This window comes from Atractosteus spatula, chromosome 17 (genome assembly GCF_055471065.1).
Source record: "Atractosteus spatula isolate fAtrSpa1 chromosome 17, fAtrSpa1.hap1, whole genome shotgun sequence".
Classification (NCBI taxonomy): domain Eukaryota; kingdom Metazoa; phylum Chordata; class Actinopteri; order Semionotiformes; family Lepisosteidae; genus Atractosteus; species Atractosteus spatula.
The window spans coordinates 13,668,491-13,695,850 of record NC_142722.1 but is presented as its reverse complement, the minus strand read 5'-3'; the positions used below and the strand labels follow the sequence as shown (position 1 = coordinate 13,695,850).

General features: G+C 36.7%; 1 protein-coding gene across 1 annotated transcript; it reads right to left on the bottom strand.

Moving 5' to 3' along the window:
* Positions 1-1,588: 1,588 nt before the first annotated feature.
* Positions 1,589-26,672, bottom strand: ift81 (intraflagellar transport 81 homolog). Its single transcript, XM_088935756.1, has 19 exons — positions 26,594-26,672; positions 25,736-25,895; positions 25,083-25,186; positions 24,419-24,599; positions 23,523-23,612; positions 22,845-22,910; positions 22,410-22,520; positions 20,902-20,986; positions 19,499-19,662; positions 18,706-18,801; positions 16,391-16,540; positions 11,739-11,888; positions 9,543-9,671; positions 8,150-8,239; positions 7,578-7,664; positions 6,124-6,195; positions 5,942-6,027; positions 4,936-4,981; positions 1,589-2,465 (listed from the first exon to the last, which is right to left on the bottom strand). The coding sequence occupies exons 2-19, from the start codon at positions 25,877-25,879 to the stop codon at positions 2,283-2,285; spliced, it is 2,034 nt and encodes a 677-aa protein (XP_088791882.1). The 5' UTR covers positions 25,880-25,895; positions 26,594-26,672; the 3' UTR covers positions 1,589-2,282.
* Between the last annotated feature and the right edge of the window lie 688 nt (positions 26,673-27,360).

Genomic DNA, 27,360 nt, shown 5'->3' with positions numbered 1-27,360 from the left:
AGGGATATATGGAATGGAAAATGCACAAGTAGTGTGGAAGTAGTAGACTCATTTTGAAGGAAATGGACTCAAGAAACAGGCATTAAATGAAGAAGCTGCTGGGATAGCAATGTCACCTAATCACACAAAATAATTACTAGTTTGTTGGTTTAAGAGGGTAAAATATCAAATTTAATTTGTGCAGGAGGTCGGAAATATTTTGAAGAGAAACAGCAAGAGATTTCCATCCGAGTGATTTCTGTGCACTGCAGTTCTTCAGCTGGAGGTAATGCAACTGTGACTGAAAGGGGCTGGGAAGGGGTGTGAGTCTGGAGGCTGTCTGGGAAGAGGATTACAGATAAATTGGGTAGAAAATTGGACTGTGCTTGGGAACAGAGTCTGATGTTTTCAGAAGACTACAAAAGATAATGAACCACAGGGTTGAGGGATACAGATCACAAATACTGAAGGCCACCACAAAGGCACCTGAACAGCAGAAAGAGAAAAACATGAACCCCTAAAAAATGCAGTGGACAGGTGTAACTACAGTAGGTATTTGTTGACTACGAAATTAAATATTAGCATACTTACGATGTCTGTAACCATAACTGATATTCTTGGTGTACAAATATGCATTGTACTTGGAGTACTATTGATATCACATATGATTGTCCATCATAGAAGCTAGTGTTAACTAATTAACCTAATGAAATGGTGAAACAACAGTATTAATACACGTAGTTTGGTAATTCTGCAAAAACGGTGAAAGATTAAAACTATGCCATTTTATTACATTAATTAATGCCCAAAATTGGATTTTAGCTTAGTGTAGTATTTGTCTACCAGTGGAGGGATTAAAGAAAAAAAATCAATTGATTAAAAACTCTATACAAACTAAGTATAACAACCATACACCGTACATATTGGGGGCATACTTATTAGTCACTGTATGCAGCCCTTAATGCAACTTGATTTGTTTTTCAACTAACAGATTTTTATTTTCATTTCGGTAAACAAGTGAAGAATTAGAAAATAGAAAATCTGGTCGTCTGTCCATAGGTCATCTTCCAACACTACCCCAACATGCCAGGGGAAATTGATTCTGCAAAGTAATGATTCAGTTTTTGGGTATATTTTTCAAACAACACGTATATCTGCATCTTCTAAATTTGATTTACCTGCTTCATATAAATGTTCTGTATGTCAAATAATATTTTGTGCAATTGTAACATTTGGTTGGACAAACAGAGTGAAATTAAAATAAACACTTTGCATTTTAATTTAAACATTATCTGCACAAAGGACTTCTTCTGCATGGTTAAATATTGCAGATTGCATAAAAAAAAAGAAGACAGGATTTCCTCTTTGCTAGAGCAAATACGTCTTACCCAATGAATAATATATCAGAATAGAATAACTAGATCAGCTGAAAAAGAGGTACAACATAAAAGGAAAAGTTAGTGCAGGATATGTGATAATGCTTTTTACTCTTATCTGAATTAAATTCTAGTTGGCCAGTGGCAAGTGAAGGAAAACAACCATGTTCTCCTTGCCCTAACTACAGTACCAAAGCTGTAAAGACAGCACAGAGCAGACAAAACAATTACTCATAAAAAGGTCATACTTTTATTTTGTTGTGTAATTTAAAACATTTTTTATGCACATTTACAAATGCAGAAGGGGGTCTCTCACAAAATTGTTTCTCTGAATTACACACTGGAAATGCTTGGTAAACAGGTAACTCTCTAGAATTCAGAATTCAATCCTCTACAATATGAACACCCTTAACTGAACAGTGCAGTGCTATGGACGCAGCAGAAGCTTTGCACTGTATCACAACACAGGTAGACATTCATGAAGAGTAACTTTTGGGGAAAAGGCACTATGGTCTTTTCAGTACTATAAAGCTCCATGGGACATTCTTTTTAGATTGAGTCAGCTTCACCCTTTAAGGATCTAGCTGGCACGGTCTTGGCTAAAACAACTCTATATTGGTCCAGAAAAACCCGAAAAGATTATTCACTGTTCCAGCTGTCTAAGTAAAAGGTTATGTTGACTATATGTGTAGTTATATCATTATGGATGAATCAAAAACATACTAGAACATCACAGAACAGTAAAATTGTTTACAGAACAGTAAAACCTGGGACTTAGATGTGCAAAGGAAATGACTGCTCCCCCACATTGGTAAGAGATCTGTTCTGGTTTTCACAGTGAGGAAAGAATGAATGAATACCTACTGAAGTGAGGCTGGCCGGAGTATCTGGTTCTAAGAAGGCAGGGAGTGAGATTAAGCAGAAGACTCAGAGGACCAGTCTGTCCTCACCTGCCTCCTGAATGACCTGCCCAATGGACGCCTGACTCTGTGCTCTCAGGAAGCACTGCTTCTTACACTCCACCAGCTGCTCCAAGTCACGCCACATCTTCACCTGCTTCATGTTGGGCCCATGGCTCTCTCGCACGGCCTTCTGCTTCTCACGCAACTTCTGCGGGCAGGACACAAGAAAACACCTTGCTGTTCTTTCTGTAAAGAAGTCATTGCAAAAGACCCTGTCTTATACCTGGACACCTCCAGAGTAAACAAGCGAAAACATAATACAAAACACCCTTGCTTTACTGGACTAAGGGTGAAAGGGGTGTCCAGTAGGCACAGTGGTTAGCATTGCTGCCTTGCAGTTGGGGCCCTGGGTTCAATTCCTGGAGTGACGTTCACAAGACAGTCAAAGCCATCTGTCACTGTATTTAAAATAGGCTAGGCTAGGATAGGCTCCAGCTTTCCTGTGACATTGTATTTGATAAAGCGGTTAGAAAATCGATAGATGGATAATTCTGAAATCCATAAACTATATAAGATGGCCCTCTGTGACACGTGTTCTATTAATATATATATATAATCATTCTGGCTGAAAAGCAAGAGTTAAAAATTATTTTCATGAATTTCCAAAAGCTGTGCATATACTAGGAGTTTGTAGTCACAGTAGGTAAGTTTAAACAGTGTAATGAAAAAACTGACAGAAACTGCTTTGTAGAGGACAACTACCTAATAAAAACTGAAGGAAAGATCACAAAAGAGATGGGGAAAAGGGATAAGATTTCAAAACCTGTAACTATGCCATCTGTCTTCTCTCCTGACAGGAGGAAATCAGTAAATAATGACAGATGGAGGTGGCCTGCATCATGTGGAAAACACAGAGTGTATAGTTGGGAAGTGCCACCTGATGGGTTACTAACGGGCATGGCTGGGTTTACTGTGGATTTGCCGGTCTGTCAATAAGATCTCACTCAGCTCCCAGCACACACAGCGATCTCTGCCTCCCGGGCGCTTGCAGGCCTCTCTTCCAATGGGTGCTGAACCTCCAGTATGAGGCTCTGCATCTTGTGGCAGCTACTCAAAGGTGGGCAGGTTAGAGGAGTCTGCCTCCTTTTCTTCATTCTGCCCCATGTGAGGATGTGGGGTCCATAGCCATAACTCAAAAATTGAAAAACACACAACTGTCTATTTCAAAATCTATTGGGTTTAGCAAATCTTATTTTTTAAAAAAGTCTGAAATCACTGAATATATAACATATATTCTTGTTCACAATAAGATATAGAAGGCCCCAGTGGAACCTTTGGTCACAAATTGTCAGCGATTGTTCAGTCTTACAAGGTTCTCAGCATGACTATCTCTAAAAATCTCAAGTGTTGAAAGAACACCTGTAGTGTGCCACTTCTTATTGGACTACACATACACATTGGCATTGATATTGTAGTATCTTTTGTGCACTCTGTATCACCTAACAAGTAACAAGTAAAAGTACCAATATATGTGTGTATTGTATACAGTATATACCTATCTATATCTATAATTATATGTATTTTATTAAAAGCATCATACTTTCCAATAAGAAAAAAATGCAGAGCCAGTATAAAAGAAAGGACTATGGTTATCTGGTGCAGTGGATGAAACAAATGAAAAATGTCATAATCACTCCAACATCACACTTTTACATGTATACCAGTATTTCCAAAGGCGTGGTCACATGCAGCAAATTTGTGAATTAAATCAGCACTTCTTTTTCTTCACCAGACTTGTTTTTCCTTACATTAACTGTCTGGTGTGAACTGGTAGCACTGAGGCTTACTATTAATTATTCTCCCCACTTCTAAGAAACAGTAAATAACAATATTGTTAGTTTGTGCCCTCTCAGGTCATGTATGTGACAAGTGCCACCTAGTGACTATGAAAAAGGTGGGGCTACAGAGGAAGTCACTTGTTAGGGTCCTGTCCATTTCCACCATAAAATCAATCAAAGTAATAGTATACTTGCAAAAACAGAAAACTATCCCTTTCAGATGCAATATCTTAACACATCACTAAAATATCATCTTCATTTTGATCATACTAAAAAATCATATTCAATCTGATTGTCATATTTTTTAGTGTCCCATGGAAATATATTGCTAATTCCATACCGTAGGTGGCAAAAGCAAATCAGAAAATTGCCTAAGCACACAGGACAGATGTAATGAAACACAAACTGAAATGCTGAAACACAAAGGAGTAAGGGGCTTAAAGCTACAGTTGGTAGAGATCAGATTATCCCAGTGCAGAGATTAATTACTCTTGGAAAGTGATGAAAGGGTGCACAAATGCACAATTTACTGATATAGGTTGGCCATTTCATATACAACCTAAATCTAAAGGTTGGCACAGTGTGTCATGTCTATATTACAATTCGTTTTAGAAATGGTTTAGCAGGAATGTGCTTGTGCCCTATCGTAGGTCCATCTTTCCAAAGAGATCATCTTTCTCAAAGGAAAAGTGAGAGCACAATGCTGGGCTGATCTGTTTGCAGGGGATTCGTTTCAGATGCCAACAACAGAGGGTTTCTCTCTCACACCAGGTTTGGCCTTCAGAGCCCCTTGAGCTGGCAGGTATGTTAGGTGAAGCCAGAGAGAAGGCCTCCACTCACCTTGCCCAAGTTTTCTTGCTCAGTAATGTTCTTTGTGTACAGCTCCCTGAAAAACAAAAGGTTCGGTCATTCCGTCCTTCGGATGAGACGTAAAACCGAGGTCCTGACTCTCTGTGGTCATTAAAAATCCCAGGGCGCTTCTCAAAAAGAGTAAGGGTATAACCCCGACGTCCTGGCCAAATATCCCATTGGCCCTTACCAATCATGGCCTCCTAATAATCCCCATCTCCTGCACTCCTCCCCACTGATAGCTGATGTGTGGTGAGCTTTCTGGCGCACTATGGCTGCCATCACATCATCCAGGTGGATGTTGCACATTGGTGGTGGTGGAGGGGATCCCCATTATCTGTAAAGCGCTCTGAGTGGAGTGTCCAGAAAAGCGCTATATAAGTATAAGCAATTAATTAATTATTTCTGATTTGTGATATTGAATGTTTTTGCAATTCATGTTTTTCATTACAATTGACAAATTTCACTATTAGAGAAACATAAGTCACAATTTTTTATAATACATTTTAGAATACATGTTTCATTTTATGCATTTGTGAGAGTTTTTCACTCTTTTGATCTTTCTGGAAAATAAACTAAAGGCTTTCATTTTATTAGATAGACTGCTAAATATAAATGGCCCTTCAAATAAAATGTTTATATAAAATGAATGATTATGTGTTGTGGAGGTTTGGTCTTTTTGCAATTGCATGTATGCAGTATATAACACTTTTTGTACACAAATGTCCAGCACTGCCAGCTGATTAATTAGAAATATTATTACCATCATAGTTAAGAGCCCTTATTCTGTTATAAACAATAAAAGTCAGGGAATGTAGCCATGTGAAAAAACTGTTTATATACAAAATTTTAAATGACTTAAAAATTGCCCCGGAAAATTATCTTGTCAAGAGGGCAGCTTATTAAACTAGCTGGTTCTTTTTCCACTGCTACTACCCAGCCATTTCGAGGTTAAAAGGTAAATGTCTTGTGAACAGCTGGCTGATGTGAACCATACCTCACAGCCTTTCTTCTTTCCTGGGGATCAGGAGAAACATATGCCTTCATCTCGTCTGCTGCTCTCTTCATTTGCATTTCAATGACCTTCAAAAAGAAAGAGAGGTAAAAAACTGAATATGGATACTATTCAGATCACAGGTGTCTAAAAGAGTTCAGCACAGTCTCTCCCTACTATCCTACCTCTCTCATGCAGTTGATGTAGTGGTATCTGCTTTCCTCTTGAGCATTTTCTTCTCTGAGTCCTCGTACCTCCTGTAAAAGTACAGGGATAAGAGGCTTTACAAATGAAAAATGACCAGACTTGAAGAAGGAACCAAACCTAACACACACTGTATGGCAAAATTATTAGATGCGTATGCTGGTTGGAAGTGTTTAGGGTTGATACCTTCTCAGAATTTCTTCTTCTGGTACAGTTTCTTCCAAGATGTGACACATGATTAACTACTATAGTAACCGCATATAACAACTGATCAGCAAACATCTGGAATCCCACAATAAAATGGGCATTTTATTGTTTTTAACTATTTGTTCCTTTATATTTAAAATGACAGTAATTCTATTTGTGGCATATTCAAAAAGTTGATAAGATAAGGCAATCATAATCTGCACGTTCTGACAGTTCTTCAGAATTTTCTGTTACACTAGTTTGATATGACAGGCACAATGAATTAAAAACTGTAGAAAAAAATGGAAATTTCATAAAATTGTAAACCACTGTATAATGTAATTTAAAAATCAAGAAATGAAATAATAATCAGACAATGTAAATACAAAAAACTATTCCTTTAAGAAAACTGGAATCTGTCACCGATCTTATTTTGCCACCACACACAAGCTGAAGATTCCAGCCACTCTAATAAAAGTCAGCATTAGTAGTCTGCAATAAATCCTGGACATTTTATTTGCTGTAAAAAAAAGGGATCATTCTCCACTTAACTCTGCTTGAAGAACCTTGCAGGATAAATGTGATTTAAAGTTGAGTGCAGACGTCTTTCGGCTAAGAACGCAAACTGCTTTGATCTTTGACATTAACTTGTTGTTTTAATTAGTTATATCTGAGCACAAGAGCTCCTTCACAACAACAGCATGTGCTTCTGTTCATACTCAAGCTGACAAACAGTAAAAAAAACAAAGTAAAAATTGCTACTAATTTTGTTAAAATCTAAGCAAACAACCAACAACAATGCAGACAGACTATAAAAGTAGTGTCAATATTGAACTGTTTTAAAGAAAAATATTTTCTTGTTTTTTTCACTCTAAAAAACATCAATCTGCCTTTATGACTACTAAAAATGCTTTCCTTAAATATGGTGTCCACCTTGTTGATCCGAATTTACAAACAAGGAAATTTTATCTCTGCATAGTAACGTAAAATTTTGTTTCAGTAGGAACTGTACTGAATTGCACATCTAAAAGTAGGAAATTTAATTTTACATCAACATCAATAAGAAAAGGCTTGGTCAATGAACTGAATATAATAGGGACAGATTTATTTAAAGTAGTAAAATAAACTTCTGTTTGCTTCTATTTTTAGTTTAGTGTTGAATAAATATCAGCAAAATAAGGAATTTTATTTATTAATTTTAATACAGAGAATCTCTTATGTATGCATTCTAATGTAAATTAATCCATACCTGCTCAAGTTTGGATCGATTACTCTCCAGACCAGCTGCACAGCTGTCATACTGAGCTTTTTTTTCTTCGTACTCCTGAGTTAGTTCCTATTGTGAAAAGGTTACAGGGTCATGTAAGTGAAACTACAACAGAAACCAGAATCCTTGTCAGTCACAGTGGCAAAACTTGGTGGCTAGCATGCACTTAGGAGCTATAATTTATGAATTCATGAAAGGGCAGAGGAATAGCAACACATGTGGATAACTATGAGATACGCTGATGAGACCTACAGCTGATCCCTGACAGTGTAGAATTACATCTTTACTTACAGCAATCTAACTTGGCACATGATACATACAGTATAAATAGCAGGAGAACACTGGGTTTATTGTTATATTTGTATATATTAGATTGCACAGTCTAGTTTCAAATGTGGTATGTTTTTCAAGGGAGGACATAGTATGAGTCTCAAAATACTTCCAAAAACGTCACTCAAAAATCTTGAGTGCAACAGCTGGCAAAACTGCTTGATCAGTATACACTAAAGGTGTATTAGGTAGACTTAGACAGATTGTGCATTCCAAAAACCCACCTGACATTTCTGTCTCAATGGTCTCAACTCCTTTATAACAGGAGCGAGGCCAGATTTTTTTTCTGCAATCACGGAATTCAATTTCCTAACCTGAAAAAGACAGAAAGAGGAAAGTCAAGATAGCAGGAGAATTCTGATAGAAAACAAGAGTGTGTATCTTGCTAAGAGAAGAGAAAACACAACCCTGTCATATCCAGCAGTTATTACACCTGGTTTCTTTATAAAGAGCCTGTCATGAACATTACTCAGGGAACTGTAAATGAAGTGATCATGTGAAACATATAATGCAAAGAATTACACATTTAACAATTCCATTTCCTACACCTAATATCTTTGATTGAAATTAGATTGAAAGATCTTACACTTTTGTAGTAACAATAGCTTGTTTAATCATCAATGTTTTCTTTCAACCAAATCCTTGGTTGAGAGTTGTTATAAACTCAAGTTTCAATACATACAATTACATTTCTGAACTCACTGAAGTTCAAAACGTCAAATGTATGGTATATTTTTAAATGTTGAAAATTTATTCCTATAACTCCTGAAATAAATCCATCATCTTAATACTAAAATAAAAAACAGATCATCACGCCTTCTTGGCCTTTTGTCTTTCTTACACAATATGATAGACAGAGAACTGTGACAAAGTAATTTGAAGCCTTTATGGTCATGCCAAACCTAAGGTCACTTAATGTCTTCTGCGTGGCAACTGCCTGGAATAACAGAATCCATCACTGAAAGTTTCATGTTGCCAAGTGTGCAGCCTGCCAATCTGAAAAAAGTCTGAGCTCCAAGCCAGAGGTAATGTTTAAAGACTAACTGTCTGCAATAGGTTTATTGTATGCTTTAAAACTGGGACAGATAACTTTTTTTCAAATCACAGCACAAAGTGTGATTCAAAAACAGAATTAAACATACAGATTAAAAATTCTCTTTCTCATAATGGTAAGCTGAATAACTTTCCAAACAATCCCCAACCTTACAATGAGGAAAGGAATAACTTATGATGGGATACATGGTTACCATGAAAAACAAAATGTAGTGGTGAGACAGGGCTGACCTTCTTAATGGAAAGTTGTATTTTACAAGCTGTTGGCAAGAACTGTCTGGGTTTTGTTTGATAAAAAAGGAAAACAGTTTTGGATGGAATTTTAGATTGTTGTGACATGCAGTGATTCACAACGTCTTAAGTGGTCCGTTAGATTACAAGCTGCACATAAGGGATATGTTCCCGTCACTGATACAGACAGTCCTTAAGGTAATAAACTGTCAAAAGACAATGTTTAAATAATGCACAAGTCGGTTTGTTCGACAGGAAACAGCTCAACAGTCTTTTGCCTGCAGCCAAAGAGAATGTGGGTATGGATTATTGATGCGAAATGTACTGAATCACCATTTCAGACATGTCGTCCAGTGTACGTCCTTTCATGTCGTCCAGCTCGCTCTTGATTGCCGACACTCTTTCCAGCTCCTCCTGGGTATCACTGTACCCAGAAATGCCCCTCTTAGCTTCAATGGATTGCTGAAAACATAAAGGGGGAAGCAACATTCAGGCAGTGGAGTTTTCAACATTTCTTAGCCTGTATTACTGTGAACTCGCTACAAACAATTGTAATGTCTCAAAATAAGAATAACTATCTTTATATTCTTTTGATGTTTTTTGGATTTTTTGTGTGTTTTCCACTCCATTTTTAACTCATGTTCATAATGCTTCCAAAGGGCATTAGCCATAGTGGAAGCTGTCATTAAAACACAGTCACAAGCAGACATCAATTTCAAAATAAGCTCAGAGGTGCTGGGACCCACTTGTTTTGTCTATCATTGATGGATATCAAGAAAAAAATATTTTTTTGGCTAAAGGGAAATCTTTTTTATTACAGGTCATCACTCTCAGTTCCTGGACACTTCTATATGGTAATGAGAAACTTTCAATAGGTAAAATGTTATTTAATATACTGCAGTACATCATTTAAAAAAAGTCGTATCACATCAGTATTGGCATTGCGGTACACACAGTAAATGTGATTAAAAAAGACCTTCAGAATTTGAAAACAGCAGATCAGAGTTGTATTTTAATTTGCATGCAAGTAACATTCCTAACATATGGCTTCTAAAATAGATGGCTTTCAAAACAACCTTGCTTTTTTACAGTGCTACACTGCGCACAAGTAAACAGGGGCTGGTTTATGTTCTAACAGTCGTGTTGAAGACTATCAAATCCAGTTCAAGGGTTATGTCTTCACAAACCATTTTAGCAGAGTACCACACTTCAAAGTGCAAAAACACTTTGTACTTTCAATTTCCCCTCCAGAGCTGTGCCAGCTTAGCTGAGAACAATGGTATCACTACCAGGCTCATGACTGGCAGGTAACAACAGGTTATGCTCTATGATTTAAGAGAACATAAGCCGATAAAAGTTTTAAAAAAGTATGTATCATCAATTAAGATAGCAAACCAAACACTATGGCTAACCCGTCTGGTTCCATATTGTATCAATTTGTCCTTTCCTACAACAGTTTTCATTCAGCTGCCAACACTGATTCATTGCCCTGCATTCCCCTGACAGACACTGCTACGTGCTCTGGTTATCCTCAATGAGAATGAATGAATGTTTAATCATGTGCTGATATTGCTACTTGGTACCAAGACTAGTACCAGATATTTAAAGTGCCATGCAACCAATATTGATGCTTGTCTTGCTATTTAACTCCCAAACATTAAATGTTTTCCTGTAAACTTTTCCTGTAATTCTTTGTATTTGAACTAACTCTAGTTCTAAGCAAAGATTCTAACTCTGGAATATAATCTATAGTTGTAATAACATATAAAGTAGGTGAGTTATAGTCTGAGTTATTTAATTGCTCTATAGTTACATATCTCCATGTATATGTAGCTACATCAATTAATAAGAAAAAAGAGATAAAGTGAAAATGTTTTAAATGTTTTAAAAAATTAAGGCTTATTGCCATACTCATTGAAAGTCATTTTCCTATCAAAAGTCAAAATGTAAATGGTACGTATTCTGCAATGATGTAAGAGATTCTTTTTTGAACTTGATCATCTGCATTTTGTACCCAAAATAAAACAGAATGAGAATAAGAATAATTGTTTCAAACATGAAGGAATTTTTTCAGCCTTATAAACAATATTATTCTTGATGACTAAGTTTAGTCCTGAGGTCTGATAATAAGATACAATCTGCTCCACTCCAGTGTTACAGCAGGTTGTTCATCAAACCATTGGGAACTAACTAATATCAGAGTGACAGTTAAACATGAGTGACAAAGAGCGGCAAAAAAACTAGCTCCAGCAGTGAACAAGAGTTGGTTTACAACGTGCCGAACAAAAAAGAATGAAAAGATACATTGCCTGATCACAAAGCCATGCAACTGTCAAACGTTAGGCAGATGCAAGCAGCGCAAATAGAACAGCTCAGCCCTTTCTGCGTCAGCCCTGCTATCAACAGGCTGGGAGGCTGCATGGATAAGGGGCATGAAATCATTTCTAGGAAGGTTATGTCACTTCGCTGTAAGTGCAATTTGTATTTTGGAGCCTGCACGTGTCCTGATGAGGAAGGGTTTCAGGTTACCAGTTGCTGGTGAACAGCTTCATGCCGCTGTTTCAGAATCTCCTCTGTTCTCTGCAAAACTCCATACTCCGCCCTCATGTCAGCAATCTCCTGACGTTTCTTCTTAAACACTGTGCCCTTGCTACGGAGCTTGCTGACGTATCTCTTGAACTGCAAAGAAGAGGAAACAAAAAAGGCAAATCATGTGATAAAATCCATCAAATGTGTGGTTTTCTCATGATCTCATTTAGCATCTTGTACCGACATCTAACATGGTTTCACAAGGGAACTCCTATATTAAATTCTAATTTCTTATTATTTACCAAGAATACCACAAGTTCTACATACACTTTATTTACCATCTTGCTGTAACAGAAAAACAATTCAATTAAGAATACAAAAATAAAAAGACAAGGACTACTGGCAAACAGATTGTGGGAGAGATAAGACTGATATTTTTGATTGAATTTATCAAGAACCACTTACTATTTTTTTTGTAAAAGCTCTCTGTAGTGAGTGCAGATTATTGTCTCTAAAAGAATTTACTCTTTGTAACAGGCAGGGAAAAATGATTCTATATGTACATTGCAGTTGTTGTGCTTTACAAGTTCCCTCTATGAATCCATTATATTTTCTATTATTTTTTATCAAGCACAAGTAATGTTGCAGTTAAAATCACATTTTGATGGCTTTGTTAAGCACAAATGGTAATGCTGCTGCAGCTGACCACCACAATTCCCATTGAGCAAAGAAAGACTTTCCTGCACACAGCCATCAGCTGTGCAGAAAGGTTTATTAGAAGACACATTCCAAATGCTATGTAGATATAAGAAGAGATACCAGACATTTCTGGACATCCAGGCCCCAGACCCTTGTCAAGCAATTGGTGGTATCGCAACAGGTTTTGTTGAAGTATTTTACTGTAGCTTTGTGCTGCAAGATGAGTGAGATGCATACCAAGAACAAATGTGCACGACTGATGAAGTTGCAAAGGTTAAGATTCCCCCAGGACGCCAGCACAACCTATCAAAGAAATTCAACCCATAGGCAAGATGCCAGGGATAAGCCTACATCTTCATATGTCAACGTCAATAGTAACTGCCCATAGGACTTTTTTTCTTTTCAGTCTCAGTACTAGGAGGATCTTTAAGTATGGCCAAAAGCTATAAATGTTTCAGGTACCAGAGAACAGATCTAGAAATCACAGTATGTGCTCTATGCCACTTGGACCATGTGAAGCCTGTGTGTGTGAGTTTATGGTTTGTGTATTTTAAGAAATCAAGGGCACACAAGGTTGAGGGAATTAGCAGTACAGTAATAAAGTATAGTGCTCTCTTGCCACACATGTCCGCCACCGACTCTCACCAAATTAGCTAAAGCATTTTTTAATCATTTAAATCATTTACAACCATACATATTTATCGAGCTTTATATTGTTGCTCTAAATTGAACCGGTCTACCATAAGTGTTAATTTCTCTCACAAAATAAAAATAAAAAAGGAATAATCAGAAGATTCACTTAGTAAACTGCTTGAACAAGATATTGACAGCTTGTTTTAACAATCTAAATAACAACATTTCAAAACATCGTTTGGTAATCATTGGGTGGCCCTAATGCATCGCAATAATGCCACACAAAGGCTTAAAAACACTATCACATTTGAAAGAGCTCAGAAATTAAAGGAGCTGAATAGTGAAAAAACACTATTTTCTACTTCTTTTGACATTATGGCTACCTCTTCAGGAAGCCCAGTCTGAAGTCAGATTTCATCTAGAGTGAGAATGTTAGCTAGTATTCTTCAAATACGGTATATCCTTCCGTATCTGTATAAAATCAGCTTAATGTCATTAAGGCATTATGTTTTCTAGTCCATGAGCAGATTAAAATATAAATGATATGAATGAAGCCTAATGTCACTAATAATGGCTCTGAACTACTGTACTGTCCCTGCAATGCCATTTACAAGACTGATACTATGCTACCCCTTATAAGTGCAAAAGTATCTAAAAATATCAAACGCGACACAATCTGGAGTTCATTACAGCAGAACAAAAGCTCAGGAATTTTAACTGAAGATGACCAAGTGTGACACTGTACATTACACAGATCAAGTGAGCACTTGCTACGTGACACATGCTGCTCATCATTGACAAAATGGAAAATACTTCTGATAAGCCAATGACAGTTTAGCTACAGCAACAGCACACACTGCACTGTAGGTCCTCAATGCACAAATATCCTGATTTTTTAAAATAAGATGAAAGCATGGGGCATTTTTCCACTGTTCTTACTCTTTAATGAGGCCGTGTGTTAGAAGACAAGTTTGTGACCAAATATGGACAATCCCTATCTGTGTTGCAAGTGGCTCAGGTTTAAACATCTTGTCCTGTCAAGTGCAACACACTGTGAGGTTTCAGTTATCCATCACTTGGCTGTATCTTTCTAAGTTTGGATGGGGTTTGTACGGAGGGTCTCTTATCCAGACAGACTGATAAAATCTTCCCAAGAAAAGACGCAAAGCAGAGATTGTACTAATTCGGACTTTTAGCTCTTGTGCCTTTCAGTTCAGCTTTGCAGAGAAATGTGTATGGAGCATTTGCTTATAAAAAACACACACGGAACAACAAAAGACAGTTCCTAAATCTGTAGCACCATTAATATAGATTTCTTTGTGATCACATATCAGGCCAGAGCATTCAAAATAAAAGTAAGACTTGCATGTAAAGGACAATTTCATTTATTTGATATCATGAACACTATTAAAAAGTCATCATAACAATAATGCTCATAGCTACAATATCATTAACTCCATACTTTAATTAATAGAATCTTAGAAGGGAGGAATAAAGGTTTGCTTTTTCTTTTCCTGAAGATTTTCTAAACTAATATATTTAATGATGGCAATAAAACATACAGTAAATGTATAATGCCAATTTATTTATTTAATATTTTTACTGTTTGACTGCAAAGTTTTATGACTTTTTTACCACTTAATTTACTGGTTCCCATGATCCTGATTTGCAGCTTACTGTCCCAGGATCTTAAACGTATTTACCCAAAAACAATATGAGTTAAGAAAACATAAAAGATTTTCAAAATCAACAATTAGGCAAATAGACAATTAGGCTTTATGAGTAAAATGTTGATGTCAATCCAAGACGAAAATTCAAAGCTTAATATTTTCAGGTAAAGAGTGTATCTGTGGGTGTGCATGTGAGTAAAAACATTTCAGTTCCTGAAAATACATAGTCAGAAGTCAAATAATGTGTTAAGAAAAAAGCAATGCAACATTGTGAATGATACTCGTCAGATAAAGGGTTGTCTTCATGTTCTAATTATAACCCTGCATGGGAATGCAGCAAAGTTGGAGAAAGGGGATAAATCCTGTGGTCCTGTCTGCTCAATGAAGTATATAAATAGCAACCATTTCATTCCAGTTGTATATTTAAAATACAGCTGTACTCCACATATTACAGCCAGTGAAACTTGGATATCCTTTCAAATCAGAGGAACTATTTGTTTCAGATTTACTTGTTTGTTTCTCTATTTACATTACTCTTGTCACCATGTGAGTATCTTTGATCCTCATCATTATACAAACAGGATCTTTAATCCTTTCCAACACAAAGAGATTATTTTCTTTTATCATTTGTTGGCACATAATAGAAGTCCAACTATTAGGATATCCTTTAAAAACAGTGTATTCCAGATTCATATTTTTCTGCCACAATAGTTTATGAAAAAAATACTACAGTAGCTTCCACAACTATTGTAGTTAGTTTTGAAACTTACGTACAAATTCACCTCCGAAACTGAGCATTTATGATTTGTTATTGATGCCTTGAGACTTAAAATGCTTAAAGGTACACATCATTTGAAAAAAATGTCAAGAATGGGTATTTATTTGACCTTCAAAATTCTTATTTTTTCACGTTTAGCATTTGAACCAAAAAGTTCCAATTTGGCCTCACTCAGGAGCTTTGGTGTAAACTCCATGCGGGCTATAAGATGTTTTCCACTCTGCCATACAGGCCAACTTTGTGGAGTGACCAAGACATTGTTCCCTCATGGACATTTTATTCCATCTCACCCATTGATCTCTGTAGCTCTTTCAAAGTTGACATTGGCCTCACAGTGGTGTTCCTCACCAGTTTCCTACCTCCCCAAAAGTCTTTGTTTGAAATGTACTTCCTGAGCAAGGAATCTCACAGAGAAATCATGGGAACCACTACTATTACACACAGACAGAGCTCAAATAACTGTGTGGGACATTAAGGTTTGCCACAACATTTATACTGAATATGTGTGCTACATTTCCTTCATATTATTAATCTATTTCTTTCTTTCTTTTTTTCCTTTGAATGTGTGGAGTAGGTTATGTATATAAAAAGCTAATTGCTAATTTATGGTGTTGTGATCAAAAGCAACATAATTAGAAAACTCTAGAAGCATCTAAATACTTCTGCCCAGGAAGTGCATGGTATTCACTAATTAAACCCAAAATGAACTAAACTTTCTTGGACATGTCATGTATTGAAAACTCATTCATCCTAGTAAAGGGTAGTAAAGACTTATTATTAACCAACTGAAGACACAACTAGTGAATTCTTCCATCTGCATTTCGTACACTTCTCTCGCTCATCTTTTACAGTCGTATCAGCTCTGGCCCTACCTCATCCCCTCTGACCAGCTCGCTGCCACCGCCGAGGTCCCGGGCCTGGCTGGTTTTATGTGCCAGCTCCCTCTCGGCGTTGGCCAGCTCCTCCCGGGCCTCTTGCACCTCCTCAGCCTTGGCCTCCTTTCTGCGTGAGATGATGGACGCCTGTCAGAACATCAAGCGCTCGATCAATCAGCTTTAGTTGTATACGTTGCGGACGCCGAGATCAGGGGAGAGGGGAAGAAACCACAAAGTTCAGGCCTGTAGAGAGAGCTCTATGATAAAAGACTCCAGGGTGTCACATCGCTAACTGCTCATTATCACAATCTTGACTTGGTTGAACTAATGTACCACGAGATACATTAATTAATAGTTACGTTTTTATGTATTCAAATTGGAGGATATGCACTTTCGTTGATTATCTTCTTTGATCCGAAGACTTGTCTATTAAGTCGAATGAGTGATGAGTGTAGAAAAAATCCAAAGTCCAATGCTACACTGTAACTGCTTGTTACAGAGAACGAGTATCTTCCTCAGACATGGAGCTGCCTAACTGTCCAACCAGTTACTTTACTAAATGTTTCAGGCAGATGTCTACTCACAGTAATAGACATGTACTCTCACTGCAGTGTAAACAGATCTAGAAACATTTATGTTTGTCCCCATTAATACATTTACCTGAACTGATAAAGTTGTGAACTACAAGGTTCAAAGTGACGTTTTTTACAACAGGATCAGTAAATATTTTTGGATTCACAAATCAGCTGTTGAAAGGCAAATAATTATAAACAAGATAAGTTTTATCTATTGTACTCCCTCCCATTGAAAACAAATTCACTCCCACATTTATATACAGGTCAGAATTCACAATAAATATTATTTTTTTTAATTATAAATAGCATGTCTGTGTATTATTTTAACATAAAAAGAATGCACAGAACTGATTATGAGCCTTTCTCATATTAAATGTAAATCTGGCATGGACTGGGGTATTGCTTGCCAGATTCTGCCCTAATAGGGTATGTAAAAAAGAATGGGTAAGAATTTGGCAAGTCAAGGGCATTATAGTCCCTATTCATATAACGCTCTTCATTCCTGTTATAAAAGACATGCGCACAGCTGTGCACTTTAAAGGCTCTGTCATGTAGCACTGTGCTATTTTTTAAATGTACAAGAAATAAAGTACAAAACATCATAGTCTATGTGTGACCTATCCATGTGACCTAACCAACCGTTTTGTAACCATGTTTCCTGACTGTGTTAAAAACGCTCCTAATAACCCATCAGAATCTGCTAATGTCCGACCAAGGAGAACTTGATAAACTTGAACTTTTAATCCAGGTTGCGCACAAGTATTAAATGAGCAGAAATATCATACTAGCTGCCAGTACCCTTCACTTAATTAGGTTGTGGTGCTCTCTCCTATAAAAAGAAAAATAAACAAAACTTGTCCACAAAACCAAGAAGTTTAGTCAGACATTTCACACACTGTTGTCTATTTAGTAAAAAAATCCCACCTAACAAGGGCTTATTATGGACAAATACAAATCACATCCTGCAGCAAGGAAATTCCATTAAAAAATGGTCACAGTGTAAGCAAATTATCTCCTATGGCCCTGGAGAAAAAATATATTTATAAATAAACTACACAAAGCTTCCCACTACAATTATCCCACATGAATGTAGAATGAAGAGAGAAGTCTTTTCTTAGCCTTACAAATGTGTGCTGGAAAAAAAGCCTCCGACTTTAAAATAGATATTCACCAACTAGATTTGATTTGAGCAGCTATTTAATCGAATGTTAACCCTGAGAGGTCTTTATATACAGGCTTCTTTCACTGATGCCTTAAGGGGTGGAGGAACCTTCTGTTTCGACATCATCAATCCCTGCACACATTTCATGGTTGAGCGGCTACACTCCAATGGGTTAATGGGATACAGAACACTGGAAATCATGGTGCCTCCCTCTAAGTAATGAATGGCACCCACTGCATCTTAGGAATGAAATAAAACAGAAAGCAAAGTAATCTCCTTCTACATACAGTAATACTTGACTGCTACAGCGTTTTCAGTTTGTAAAATTAAGACTGCCTAATTATACGCTCAATAAGGTGGTGCCATTTGTTCTAAACTACTACTAGCAAATTATGCATTCTTTCTTTAAAGTGCTAGATATAGATTCCAACAAAAAGAAACAGTTGCTGTGGTTCAACATTTTTTTCTATCATTAATATTCTAATGTCCTTTAATCCCAGGCTATTAAGAAAGAAAAACAGCAGGTTTTAACTTTGCATTCTGCTATTTATTTCTGAATTTTGAGTAAAACTCACCTGTTGTCTAAAGAGAGAGAGTTTGTCATCCATAGGGTCATTCCTCATCATTCGTTTCTCAATGATCTGATTAATCTGAGTGTTAATTTCACGAATCTAAAAAGAAAGGTAGAAAATGGGAATAAGAGATTTAAAATACATCTACAACTTGACTTTTAAATCAATACATTCAAAGAATACTGTAAGTGTTTAAAACTGAGTGCTATTCAACTCAAAATCCTTGTGAATAATATGATTGATTAAACACTTCTGGGAAAAATTTAAATTGAATCAATTTTGCTGTGTAATTATAGATCTTTTGTATATAATATTCATAGATATGCATTCAGATATACTGCACATGTGCAATTTTGGTATTCCAAATCAAATAGGATCTCATTACTGGAGTGCATTTTTTGCCAAGGATAACTGAAGACTAATAACTGTCCTGTTTCCCACACTAGCACAGTCCTCATTAGACTCAAAAGCCAAGGTACGTGCATCTATAAAGGTTAGGAAGCACCATAGTTCAACATTACCAGCAATGTTGTGCGATTAAAAATCTGATCTAGTCTGTTTTCTCTTTCTAACCCATGTGACCACAGAGGGATAATGTAGTTTTTTTTTTCATTTATAGCAACATGATCCATTTAAATTTTTAATGTTATCAGCCAACAATGGGAGAAGATATTTCAAGCTCATTCTGAGAACATGTGCACAGTCAATGTGAACTATATCCTGCAGCAATCAAAACCTAAAACCGATACAATCTGCTGTGCAAAAAGGAGTCTATTTTGTTGCTCTGAAAAACCACCTTGTTCTCAAGCTCTCCCAGCTCTGATTGCCCCATTGCTGGCTCAGCCACCACTTTCTGCAGGTACTGCACTGTCTTCTTCTTACTCTCCAGCTCTTTGGGGAGTTTGTCAGACACCATGTAAGTATTGAACTTGATCTCCTCTTCCAATCTTTTCATCAAGCCTGAAGAGTTAACACATACACATTAGGGCGCTAACTTGAAGGCCATAAAATACCTTTGATCATTCTCTAACATGGATAAATTGCAATTTAATAAGCCCGAATAATCTTTTGTGCTGTATTTGTACTCCACACACCTGCTTATTACAATAATGGTAAATACACTCAATTATTCAGTCCAGTTCTTTGAAAAACTCATGAAAACATTCATGGCCAAGAACTAGACACCCTTTTTAAATTAATCACACAACAAAAAAAGTTTGCTTAATAAATTACCATTATATTTTTTTACAGTATATTTTTCATGAGGGAAACAAAAGTTTCATAATGTATTATGAAAAAAATAAAAGCCATATGTCATAAAGCCATAAAAAACTTAAATGCCAAAGGTGGTTTTATGACGAACTGATCAATGGATCTTTGCAATGCAAAAGTGTGAGTGCAAAGGGAATTTCAAGTAAAGAAACCTTTCGTATTAAGTTCGTGTGGAATGGAATTTTTGTGTAAGCAAAGAAGAAATTCTGTAGATTTACAAGAACATGCTGTTACTTTTAATGAGGCTAGAAATAATCTATCATGATATGTTTCTCTTACACTACAGTTTTAGAATCAAATATTACTTTTCCACAACAGTACTTTTCAATATATGATACTAACAAACTGAAATAATGCTGGCACTAATGTTTGTCTAGGTGAAGCCAGAATCATTTTGATTGATGTATTTAATGTTTAGTGGGAAAAGTACATTTCTATAAGATATAACACAAGTTTCAACCTCAAAGCATCACCACTTTGCTTTTTACTATTTCTTTCTTTAGGAGACATGTAAGAAGGTTTTATATTTATGGTAATGCGCACTATCACATACCAAAAATGGGCAAAAACACAGAATAAAGCCTAGCACACTGTCCAAAATGGATTTTTGTGATATATGTCCAAAATGTTTCCGCTTGTGTAATATAAAGTTTAATTCTGGTATTTTTTTATTCTGAAAATGTATATAAAACTCCAATTAAAAAAAGCATCTTAGCGCGTCTCCAGCTGGCCAAGGGGAAAATAATCCTACACATGGTGGGGACTGACAGAGTACATCAAAGATAAGCAAGGTCATTGTGCTTAAATTTATTTGAATCAATTTACAGTGAAGGAACTTGATCTGGGCTCTCCGCTGCCCCTTGGCCTTTGCACTCTTTTTGGCATGAGCGCCAGGCTGAAAACAATAGTGTTAAACTGCGTGCTTACTCTCAGGCTTTGCATCTGCTGCTGCCTGTCGCAGGTCCTTAAGTTGCTGCTGGGATCTCTGCAACCTCTGCTCCGCATGAAACAGCTACAATTTGATGCAGAACATTTTTACACAATTAAAAAGAAGAAACACATGAAAATGTGCCTTTAAAATTTAAACTAAATACATTCCTAACACACAAGATCACTCCAAAAACATCAATTCACAGCTAAAAACGTTTTAATATTTCTTATGACTTCTATAGTTACCAATTCTAAACAATTCTAAACGTAAATAGCAAGGTGCTTTTATTATAACTTTTGGTAAGTTTTCAATTATGAGAACCTTCAACTGATCTTAACTAAATAAGAAGTAAATAAATTACTGAAGTTTTTAGGAACTGGAGAATTAACAGTTAACTGTAAGACCCGCTGGACTGAGCCAAGATCAAAGTTTGAGATGTTTTATCTAAAGCACGCTGAAAGCTTTACATAAAAGACAACAGTGAAAATAAATGAAAAGGACAATACTGAGATCTTCCTGTTAATATACTGTCACTCTCTTTTACGATCTTCATATAAAATTCAATACATATGCTATAGATGAAACTAGGAGACTTCAAATCGCACTCGAACATAATAGATGAAACTACAGTCTTGTACAATATAATGTACATAGAGTTATATATGTGTTTCAACATCCTTTTTGCCTGACAATAATTTAAGACCCTGATTACATTATACTTTCACCAACCAGCTGAGATTCACAGTGCCAGAACTTGATGTAGATGTTATTTTGGACTTGCACCTTCCGCCCAGTGAAACCCACTATCATGTATTGGGTTTGTAACTTGCCATAGGTGAATAGGATGCAACTCAGATTTAATATATTTAATGCTATAGAATAAACATACACGTAATTAGATATAATATATAAATTTAAATGTATAATTGTAAATAGATATCTCTTTCCTGAAGCTGAATTTTCTATGCCTACTGATTGTACACTGAGCGTTAAAGCCTTCTTCGGTCTTCATGCCTACGCATGCTGACGCAGCTACCCACTTGCACTACTTCAGCGTACAGGTAAGTTCACTATGCACTTACCTGTAGTGAAAGTTCATTAACATTAGTTGTTAACAGGTTTGGTCAGCGGTCAACTACTATGTGTAGCAACATCAGAAGTTGTGACACATGCTTTGCACCAGCATCTTCTGGGATTCTGCCCCAAAGACTCTTTTGATAATCACTATAGCATCTACCTTTGTTTTACAAATCCTTGGTATGCAATACTTTTTCTTTTCAAAGCTCTAATTGCAATACACATTAAATGAAGGCCGCTAGTGTGTAGAAGGCTAGAAAACTGAAAGATATGGATGTTTTGATGGCAAAAGGTCACTTATAGGGAAATGGCAAGTCTGTGACTGAACTAAGACCTGCTAACAAAATCAAAACATGCTTGTGTCGAAAAAAAAAAGCTGTAATGAGATGAAGAGACGTGGTTAATATTTTGTAGCACACTGCAATACCTGATTCTTCTGTTCTTGCTTTTGGTGAGCCAGCGACTCCTCTCTTTCCTTCTCCACTCGAAGCTGTCGAGCCAGCTCGAGCATGCGCTGGTGATTGGACACTGTCTCCACCTAGTGGACAAACAGCAGCACTACAGTGAGCAGCATCTTGGACTGGGATTGAGTTACAGTACACGACACTTCTTGCAGTCAAGATTACTTGCTACAGGATCTTATTACTTCTCCTGGCACCACGAATGCCCCTTAAATCATCACGCTATTAAAACTCTGACCCATCTTGTCAATGGGTAAAGCCTTGGCTTGTTAGACACATACTTCAGCCCATTAACACCAGAAGGGAGTTTGCACGACTCAGAGGCCTTGTTTCATTCCTTAGCAAGCCTTTGAATGCCAAAGATTCTGGTAGCATAGCTTTTAAGGTGCTAACAACCTTACCCTTTTCTTCAGACGCTCCACTCTTTTAATGAGCTGGTCCTTCTCTTCTTCCATTGCAGTAATGTCCTGCAAGGAAAATAAAGCTGCCATTTATCCCCCTCTCACCTACCAGTGATGAAAGAATCAAAGGCTGGATTCATCCTATTAATTTTAAGCTATGAATATACTTACATTGCAAAACCTGCACATCTTACAAGCAGATGCAATTTAAAAACCTGCTACTTCAGTATTTTCAGCAAAACCTATTCATAATACACATTTTGAATGAAAATTGCTCTAGGTGGTTTTTTTATATTTAAGTTTTAACTGTTCTTTTTTTAGTGTTTTCTTTAGCACTTCTAAAACACTTCATTGACAAACATATTTAATAAAATTGCTTAATTATTCCATCCACTTTTTTCATGAATATATGGTACTGTATATCCACAAAAGTTGGGACATGAACAAATATAAATGATGTAGTTTGATTTACAGCAGGTACAATGCAGGCAAAACCTGTAAGTGTGACAGGCTTTTCTGTACTAAGACACAAGTGTGTACAGTTATTTTTAGAAGTACCTTTCAGTAATTCATAGCTATAAATCCCTCTTAAAAATACATAAGGAAAGAGATGATGGCTGCACAATTTAATATAACACTGTTTCCTATGCAGGCATGGTGCTCAGTCTCAATTCTTACCCTCCGGATCTCTGCTGTGGAGAAGCCAGAGGTCTTCAGCTGCTCACATTCCTTGTGATAGGTCTTAAAACTTTCCACTAGGTCTTCGTACTGTGAAATATGCCATATTTAGGTACAGAACATAAATTCAATTATATATACATTAAAATGTAAAAGCAACTGTGCTGTTATATTGCTATATATTGTTTTATATAGTGTTCTCTGTGTCACTGTTTCTCAAATGAAGTGCTGTTTTAGGAAAAGTTATATGTGAGAAAAATGAATTAAATATTGTTTATACTTAATTTTTAATATTTGTGTTGAGGAGTTATAAAAGTGTTGTGTTGCATGTTCAGTCTAAATGCATAAGATGGAGACCACACTCTTAGACTGTTCACATGAGAATACTGTGGCGAGTTTTTCAAGAGCAGTTAAACATGAGCTCTGTTTCTTACCATCATCAATTCCCGCAAGGATAGGCGCTTTGATGCAAATTCAGATTAAACATTGAAACAAATTTTGTTTACAATGTTAATAATAGTTGAGTCAGTCGTGTAGAGACAAGTTGTACTGCAAAATGTTTGTCTTTATGTGCAGTAAGTGTGCTGTAGGATGGAAAGGGTTTAGAAACACCTCATAGTTAATAAGAGATTTAATTCACACAATAGCTAGATGTGGGTGCAAATAGGTTGAAGAAAAAAAAGATCCACAAACACTGCAATCTAATGTGGATCAAATATTACATATCAAAGAAGAGATTAAATGGAGAGCCAGAACATGCAATTTACTTGTTTATTGGACTCATGGACATGGTATATACTGTATTCATGATGAATAACGCAACGACTGAGCATTGTTTTTCTATGTGACAGCCAGATGACAGAACATGTCCCTCCTGCATCCAGAAGCCATATTACCTGATGATGTGTGTCAGCAATGACATCATCTTGCAGGAACTCGGCAGGTACTTCCAGTTTCATGAGAAAACGGGCCAGGTAGGCCCTCTTCTTTAGCTCATTGATCCTCTGCAGCAACCAGTGTAAGATTGGATGAATCACAGGCTTGCTGCCAGTCACTAGACCTTGACGGAAATTGCTTCTGCAAAGGTCATAATTGAAAAACATGATATCATCAAATCATGCTCATGTGTACACTGCTGCATTATAGTTGAACCAGCATTTCATGTTTGTGATGTTACAGTCTTTGCACTAGCAATATTAGTAACAGTGTATATTAAACTACATTTCAAACAATGATATTAATGCAACAGCTCCAGTTTCCTCCCACAGTCCATTGGCATGCTGGTACTGTAGGATAATTCACTTCTATAAAATTAGAGTGTGTGGGTATTTGTGCCTATATGTGCCCTGAAATGGACTGGCATTGCCCTCAGGGTGTATCACTCTTGCACCCAAAGTTTCCCAGGATAGGCTACAGGCCACTGTGACCCTGAGCTGGATAAGCGTTAAATGATGTGATACTGATTATATTAATGGAACATAAAAGAAACAATGTCCTAAGCTCAGCTACACTTTTAATTCACTACGTAATGCTTTGCTATTAGAGAATATAAAGACTTACGCTTCTGAGACATTTCCGGGAGGTTTATATTTCAGCACCCCCAACAAAGAAAACATACGCTTGGCCATCTGCTCAGGCATTTCTTCACGAATGTCAATGTTGTGCTAGAGGAAATACAGGTTTCTGGTTTATGATGCAGTATTTTGCTTTTCCTACAAGTTACAGGGCTGATATGGTGGTTAGTTGTGATAGGTCACCCCTGCTGGTCCAGGGATTCATTCCAGCCAGTGACACAGTCTGTGTGGAGTCTGCATGTTGTTTTCTCTCCATGTCCAAGTGAGTTTTCTCCAGGGGCTCCAGCGTCCTCCCTCCCCCGGTGATACATTGGCAATGTTAACAGGTGTATCTAAAGTGTGTCCTGCAATGGACCGGTGTCCTTGCTCCACCTTGTGCCCTAGGCTTCTAGGATAGACTCCACTTAGCTACAGTATAACCCTTACTGGGCATAAATTGCTTTCTGCTAATGGATGGACAGATGGACAAGCTTCAGAGGTTCAAAAATATTTCTAAGCTAGATGCTCTCTCACTGAATTATGCATTTACAGAACAAGTTCAAAACTGTACAGCACGCTGTACATAAACAAATCATAACATAGCTTTATTAAAACACTTAACTCCAAGACCTCACATGAAACAGACTGACAGACACTCACCTTGGGGTCAATATCGGCCAGCACATCATTGAGGACCTGCAACAGCTGCAATGGCTCCAGGGAGTCAAATGTTATGAGGTTGAAGTTTTTCTTGAAGGGCTCCTTATTCAGCTGCTCCACTATAAATTTGATCTGTTCACTCATTTTGGGCTATGGAGAGCTGAAAAGCACATATGATTGAATTTGAGAATATTTTAAACAAAGCATAATATGATCATATCAATTACCGAGTGATAGTAATTAGGAATAAAACTGTGATAAATCATCAGCTGATGGTTACGAATATTCTAAAAACAAATGCGTCTTCTTTAATCAGCCCAATTTTTCTTTGATCCTTTTGAGGGAAACTCAACGCAGACGGTCTGATTTCAAGTTACATGGTTTAATTTATGTAAGAGCATATTTAGCCTATACTGTCTATGTAAATAAAGTCAATAAAAACATCACATTACAAAGACAAACTAGAGAAAGGTTTCTCATTCGTGGTTATAGCAAAACTGGGAACATATAAATTCTAAATTCACCGTTAATGAAATAAAATCATTCGCAAATATACGGACAATAACAAATTTTACTGGATTAAGTGTTAACCTAAAATTATCACTAGACATCATTCATTTGTAAAAACAGTACAAAGCCAAATCTCACCACATTCGTATGTTAAATAACAAGCCACCTTACTGTAATTTGAGTTTGCCGTGTTAAATTGAGTTTAAGAACCAATAATCTCGCTTTACGTCCTTCTTCACCAAATAAAACTACTAGCTGTTAAAACAGTTTATGAGTTTATTTACATTTTTAACAGTAAAAAAAACACCCCACAAGACAATTCTCAGAAAGATCCATAAAAACGAATACCTGAAATTACAAAATAACGTTCCGTGATTTCTCTGTCTTGGAAACCATTAATAGCTTGGAATGGTTGCTAACAGGAAGTGAACTGAACTTCCTGTTACAGCTAACGCGAGTAACCCTTTCACGAACAAAGAGGTCATACGAACCTTATTCCTATATTCCCTGTATTGAGGTTTTATGTTTTACAAGAAAAAAGCGACTAATGAAAAATAACATAAAGTCGAAATGAGACTTGCAGTAACTCGGTGCATTGAAACATACTGGATGAGGCTTTCCCTTAAGATCCATGCTCCACACCTGAAGAAGGCTCCACGGCCGAAACGTTGTGTTCTCTTTCTTCTTTTTTTCAGCATGGAATAAACCTATTACTTGTTCCTTTGCAGCCTACGCATGCTGACGCAGCTACCCACCTGAACCAATACAAAGGACACTTGAATACGTGGCAGGTTTAGTGTATAGTATGTCCATCACATTTAATAATCTCATTATCCCAATAGTAATAAACTTTGTTAATATTGCACCTTTCAACACACCTTATCAATGTGCTTCGCAGAAAAGTAAAAAAAATAAATAAAACAATGACAACAGCAACAAAGACAGGAGACAAAATTAAACTAAATTCTGAACAGAAGGGATTATAATGTAAGAGAAGGTGCAGAGAGTGAGGCAGACATCGATTAGATTAAAGCCCCTCTGAAGAAGGTTTTGAGTCTTGATTTGAAAATGCTCAGGGAAGGTGACCGATATTCTATAGCAGGATGTCATAGCAG

Bases quoted from the DNA above. Each gene is read 5' to 3' on its own strand.
- ift81 (XM_088935756.1), bottom strand. From the start codon at position 25,879: ATGAGTGAACAGATCAAATTTATAGTGGAGCAGCTGAATAAGGAGCCC. The intron at 8,240-9,542 runs GTGATTCAGTAC...TGTCTTTTTCAG, and splicing joins TGGACGACATGTCTGAAATG to GTTAGGAAATTGAATTCCGT. The intron at 6,028-6,123 runs GTAGGATAGTAG...TTCTTTTTGAAG, and splicing joins ACATCAACTGCATGAGAGAG to GTCATTGAAATGCAAATGAA.